General features: G+C 45.2%; 1 protein-coding gene across 9 annotated transcripts in view; it reads right to left on the bottom strand.

Annotated features, from left to right (window-relative positions):
• Positions 1 to 440: 440 nt before the first annotated feature.
• The window catches only part of RIN2 (Ras and Rab interactor 2), a 249,868-nt gene continuing 244,300 nt past the window's right edge, over positions 441 to 6,008 (bottom strand). For all 9 annotated transcript variants that reach the window (XM_063659448.1, XM_063659449.1, XM_063659451.1 and 6 more), the window contains one exon: positions 441 to 2,271. In XM_063659448.1, the coding sequence (XP_063515518.1) occupies positions 1,948 to 2,271 (324 nt within the window). In that variant the 3' untranslated portion in view covers positions 441 to 1,947. The remainder of the gene's footprint in view (positions 2,272 to 6,008) is intronic.

The following is a 6,008-nucleotide window of genomic DNA, read 5'->3' as shown; positions in this document are numbered from 1 at the left end:
ATTAATATATGCCAGGCACCGTTCCAAGCATGGGGAGTATGGCAGTGAGGAGACCAAGCCTCTGCACTGTCAATTTTGCAACAGCACTGAACTGTCAGCCAGGGCATTGCAGAGGTTACGTGAGGACAGGGCGGGGCTGTCTGCAGGGCCCCAGCTAACTCCGTGTTCAAATCACCTGTGATTTGCTCTAAGTCCCACTGAGCCAAGTACAGTACTAGATAATAATGAAAACACTTTCAGGTGGGAGGATGATCTTTTCCTTCTGCTCCTTAACTTTTGCCCCATATCAGGAGGAGCTTCTGAGAAATGTGAGCTTTTCTGCTCACCCCCACGATACATTGTCTAACCACAAACCCTGGCTCGGATTTCATCTGTCCATGACACTGTGTGGTGCATGAATATATTCTTACTCTAAAGAAAAAAAAAAAAAACAGCCAAAGGATATTTCAAAAATTATTTTCACACATGATTATCATACAGTATTACAATGTATTATGTGCAAAATTCCATTTAAAAAATCATTTACAAAAGTACAACACAGTATGTGCTGAGGGTTCTAGTTCAACAAAAGCCAAGGCTAAAAAAGGTACAAGGTACAAAGCCAACCATATTAGATGACTATGCATCTTTACACAGTACAATAACATGTTTTTGTAACTACCTGTGTTACACAGATACAAGACCCTCATAGTTTGTGCACCTGCAAACTGGTTTTATTTAACATAAGTTTAATTTCACTGCAGGTTCTGATAATGTAGATTGATTTTTTTGTGCATTTTCAAATTCTTCTCCATTATACAGCATCTTATTTAACTCAACAAAAGCCACATTATACATTACTTGGTTTCTGGTCCCAATAATTTGATGCTGTTAAGTTTTAATTTGTATGGAAAAGGAAGAAAAGTGTTCTTCTTGATTTTTATTCTCAAGGGGCTTTCAAAATTGTTTCTACAAGCAAATTACACATTGAATAGATTTTGCCAAACCTCACTGCATATTTACAGTATTTTAAGCATGGGTGGTTCCTTCTATCTCTTTTTCTACATCTTTTGAAGAGCCTGAACCAGCAGACTGCACTCCTCAGTCCTTTGTTAGAGTCCATATTTCTCTCTCTACCTCTCTCTACATTCATTTCTCTCCTTATTCTCAGCATCATTTGTTTAAAAAACAAAACAGCAAAACACCACTAAACGTGAACAAGAGAACAGTACATCCAATTTCCAAAGGCATTCTGTGGCCAGTGTCAGGAATACGTTGCTTTAAGAAATCCAGCAGTCTCTCCCCACAAAGTTGCCAAAACATCCAGTTACAGAAGAGAGACTTTAAAAATGCAATACTCTCAAATCCAGCAAGAGATTTATTTTTGAATATTAAATGTTAAAATCACATGCATAATTATAGAATATTTTAAAGTTACAAAAATATTTTAAAACCAATCCTGACAGTTTACCTGCAACTGCTATAAAAATTTCTATGAAATATATAAAAACATGAAGGCTCTTTGTAAAAAAAAAAAAAAAAAAAAGGAAAAAGAAAGGAAGGAAGGGATGAAGCCATCCACAGGAGTGAGAATCACCTGACGCACTGCATCGCAAACATCTGCTGTTGAATTCAAAAGAACTTGTATCTTAAGTGTTTCTTCTGCACATATACATACATGTAAGCCAACCTAGAACCTGACTGGGGGTAGGTAGCAAACAATCTCAGGACACTTGAACCATCAGATGCAATTCTCCATTGCCAAAAGAGAATCCTACTGTTTCACGAACCTCAGCTACCTTGCATGGCTAAAGTTGCCCTTGGCCGTGTTGGCCTGTGGATGGTTTAGTCACTACACTGAGGGGTCCCCGAGGAGGTGACTGCCTTTCAAGCTCAAGAACGTAGAAGCGGGAAGGCAAGGCTTCCAGCTCCCCTTTGGATGCACCACTGGGAAGTCCCGCCTGTCTTCTAGGAGGTGGTGAGGTCTTCTTCCCCGTTCTGGAAAATGACGCCATAAGGATCGTTCTTGATGCGTTTGTAGACAAAGTGGAAGATGTGGGGCTGTGGTCGGCTGTGCAGCTCCGCCTTGATTTTTTGAGGGTAAGTGTCCTCTGCCAGCTGCTGCCATGTCTCGTCAACGAAGAGAAAGAGGCTGTACTCCTCAGGGTCCCCCACCTTGAACTTCTCAGCGCAGATCTGACACACATCCTCAGTGGTGATGTAAGGTCTCACAAGGAGGGTCTTTCCTGTGCAACCACTGTTGACCTCCTGAAATGCAACTCGGAGGTAATTCTGCAGGTGGAAGAGGAACGTTGAGACAGTCAGAAGAGAAAATTAGATAGCGAGCATGATGGGGGACCAGGGGAGGGGGTAACTGTAAGCCATTTCCAGGCCCTGTCCTGTCATAATGTCCGATGTCAGGCCACGAGGCTTCGAATGGCAAGGAAAGAGGCTGATCTGACTTTGGACAGTGGCGAGGATGACCACATGATTCATTGCAACTGTAAGAAGCAGGAAGTCCACGCGGCCCTGGTTCTGATCTTTCCATTTCCCTCATAAGGTCTGGTTAAGAAACCCATGCTTAAGAGTGTGAACCACATCCAATGCTGGGTTTATTCCCAGCTTGAAAAATAAACCAAATAGCACAAGAGTATGAAGGAAGTCAGCAGGAAGAGATTTAAAATATTTAGACACAACAGCACGTACTGTGCTCACTTTTTGTTTTTTTCTTTTCATTTTAAGAGATGAGATCTCACTATATTCTCCAGGCTGGACTCATACTGCTGGGCTCAAGTGATCCTTCTGCCTCAGCCTCCTGAGTAGCTAGGTGCACAGGTGCATGCCACTGTACCTGGCTTGTGTTCACTTTTGACAAACTTTTTAAATAAATCCTAAGCAAGGGCAATCATTTAGGTTGAATCACACACACACACACACACACACACACACACACACACACAAAATGCACTGACATTTGACTATTTTTTATCTCCCCCAAATGGTGATTTCATGTAGTTCAATCTAATACAAGGCTTCTAGTGGCTCTGGGCACAATCTGGAAAAAGTCAGGACAAGAATGTTGATTTTGCCAAATACTTTGCAGATGGAGCTGATTACACGCAAGGTGATGCTGCAGGGAATTAAAGACGTTTGCAGGCTCAGGTGCTGCAATCATGCCAGGTACATGCTATCATGAAACATGTAAACCTGTGGTCTTACAAGATACAAAGCCCAGACCAGGCATAAAGAATCTTAAACTCACATCAGGCCGTCCTAGATTTTATGACCCCAGATAACTTTGCTTGTTTCCTTAAGAGTGGAGTTATCAGATGAAATCTAGAACACCCAGTTAAATTTGAGTTTCAGCTAGAAAACAAATAGATTTTATTCTGCTAAATCTGGAAACGCTGCTCAGCAGTGAAGGGAAGGAGGGCTCTCTGCCCAGGTGCCTGCATGGTCACCACGAGGGTTTCCTGGGATAACAAAAGGGAAAGCTCTTGGGAAGGACAGTGAGCTCTGCACATGTAACATATGTTTCATATCTGCTTCCAGAGGGGACTTTTGCTAGCCCAGTGACTTTGCAGGAGAGGTGAGCTAGTGGAAGGTGCCCAGATTGACACTGACACTCTTTGAACCTTTTTTTTTTAAGAGACAAGGTCTACACGATCCCTGTTTGACTAGTGCAGAAACTGAGGCACAGAGAGGCTTAGTAACTTGCCCAAAGCCACACAGCTAGGACATGGCAGAGGCAGCCCCACCACCTTTACCACCAAGACGTACTACCTCTTCCCATGTGAGAAGACCTCTGTGCCTGTGACCTCTGATTTAGGGGTTTCAGATGGAGCTTTGGGTCTGAGGTTTTGCTTTGACCCCTGAGCTGAGTGCTGAGCATTTCCTTCTTTGGTTACACTCTGAGAAGGCATACACCTCCAAGGTGAGCAGGGTCAATGAGGGCAGGAGGGGGCAGCTGCAGAAGAAGGCAGCTCCACGGTGTCTGGGGGTTTCCAGGTGAAGAGGTGGAGGAGGGTGTGTTGGCAGGTGGGGAAAGGAACAATGAATTTTTCTCACTTCCTCTGTTCTGCCTTAGGCAGCCCCTCCCTGGATGGCTATATGATGGCACCCCAGGGGTCTGCATGCACTGAGTGGCCTGGGAACCTTCTTAGTGCAACAGGGTGGGGAGAGTGCAGCGCATGTATTCTCACTCTTTAGGTTTATGTGCTCGAGAAGGAATTTCTGAGAATACTGCAATCTTGGAGAATGAGCTGATCTTGGCTTTCAAAGATGGGCTTGCCTTTTTTTTGTTTGGTTTTGAGATAGGGTCTCATTCTGCTGCCCAGGCTGGAGTGCAGTAGTGTGATCATGGCTCACTGCAGTCTCAAACTCCTGGGCTCAACAGATCCTCCCACTTTAGCCTCCTGAGTAGCTGGGACTACAGGTGTGCACCACTATGCCTGGCTAACTTGAAAATTTTTTGTTGTTGTTGTTTTGTCGAGATGGAGTCTCACTTTGTTGCCAAGGCTGGTCTCTAACTCCTGGCCTCAAGCGATCTTCCTGCCTCAGCCTCTAAGGTGCTGCGATTACAGGTGTGAGCCACCTCATCTAACCCTCTATTTTCAGAGCTCTTATAAAAAAAAATGGCCAGGTGCAGTGGCTCACGCCTGCAATCCCAGCACTTTGGGAATCTGAGGCGGGTGGATCAGTTGAGGCCAGGAGTTTGAGTCCAGCCTGGCCACCACGGTGAAATCCCATCTCTACTAAAAATACAAAATAAATTAGCCAGGTGTGGTGGTGAGCACCTGTAGTCCCAGCTACTCTGGAGGCTGAGGCAGGAGAATCGTTTGAACCTGGGAGGTGGAGGTTGCAGTGAGCAGAAATCGTGCCACCACTGCACTCCAGCCTGGGTGACAGAGTGAGACTCCGTCTTAAAAAAAAAAAAAAAAGCAGGTGAATCTGGATATATAGACAAATCTGCCCTGCTTTCCAGATCCCTGCTTGGAAACTCATCATGGGGAACATAGAAACAAAGCACAGGCAGGTTTTATCATTTAATTTAAAACCTTCAAAATATGATTTGCAGACATTTGCCAACTCACTCATTATTTCATAGACAATGAGCAAATCAGGAATTGTTGTGTTGGGTAAGGATTTCTTTGTTTCTTTTTTGAGACTAAGTCTCACTCTGTTGCCCAGGCTGGAGTGCAGTGGCGTGATCTCGGCTCACTGCAACCTCCATCCCCTGGGTTCAAGCGATTCTCCTGCCTCAGCCTCCCAAGTAGCTGGGATTACAGATGCCTGCCACTACACCCAGCTAATTTTTGTATTTTTAGTAGAGACAGGGTTTCACCGTGTTGGCCAGGCTGGTCTCGAACTCCTGACCTCAGGTGTTCTGCCCGCTTTGGCCTCTCAAAGTGCTGGGATTACAGGCGTGAGCCCTGATGCCTGGCCTTGGGTAAAGATTTCTATAGCCCTAACCCACCTCTCCATTCTAAGAAACAAGCTCATTGGGAGTCCCACATTCCCAAGCAGCAGCTCACGGTCAGGAAAAGCCCTGGCCAGGGAACCTGAGCAGGACTCGCTCAGATGCTCGCCTGGTCACTCTGCGCCGTGGACAGCTGCCATAGCTGTTGCTGCTGCTGCTGAGATTCTGAGGTCTTCTGTTTTGGAGAGTGGGCGAGAGAAAAGGGAAGGAGACATCGCTGTTCCTCTCCCTCTTCCCAAAGAGAAACTAGGCCAAGTGCATCGCGTAACACAGCGGCTGTTTCCTGATGAAACAAAATCTCCAACGTCTGTGCCAAGCGCTTCCTCCTCCTTTTTGACTTATTGTCTGCTTGATTGGGCAGAGATTCTGCCTTAATTCAACTTGGTTTTCTTAAAGACAGCAAAACTTGGGCCAAGTATCCCATGCGTATATAAATGTAAAGAAAACAGAGCAGTGTAACAAGGCCAGAGGGTGGTTTGAGATATCCCTTTCCTGCCAAATAATTCAACACAGTGGGGGCCTCTGAGCTGGGATGTGCTGGGTGAGCCAG

Source organism: Pongo pygmaeus, chromosome 21 (genome assembly GCF_028885625.2).
Source record: "Pongo pygmaeus isolate AG05252 chromosome 21, NHGRI_mPonPyg2-v2.0_pri, whole genome shotgun sequence".
NCBI classification, from domain to species: domain Eukaryota; kingdom Metazoa; phylum Chordata; class Mammalia; order Primates; family Hominidae; genus Pongo; species Pongo pygmaeus.
Note: the sequence above shows the minus strand (reverse complement) of the source record. Positions and strands in the feature narration are given on the sequence as shown.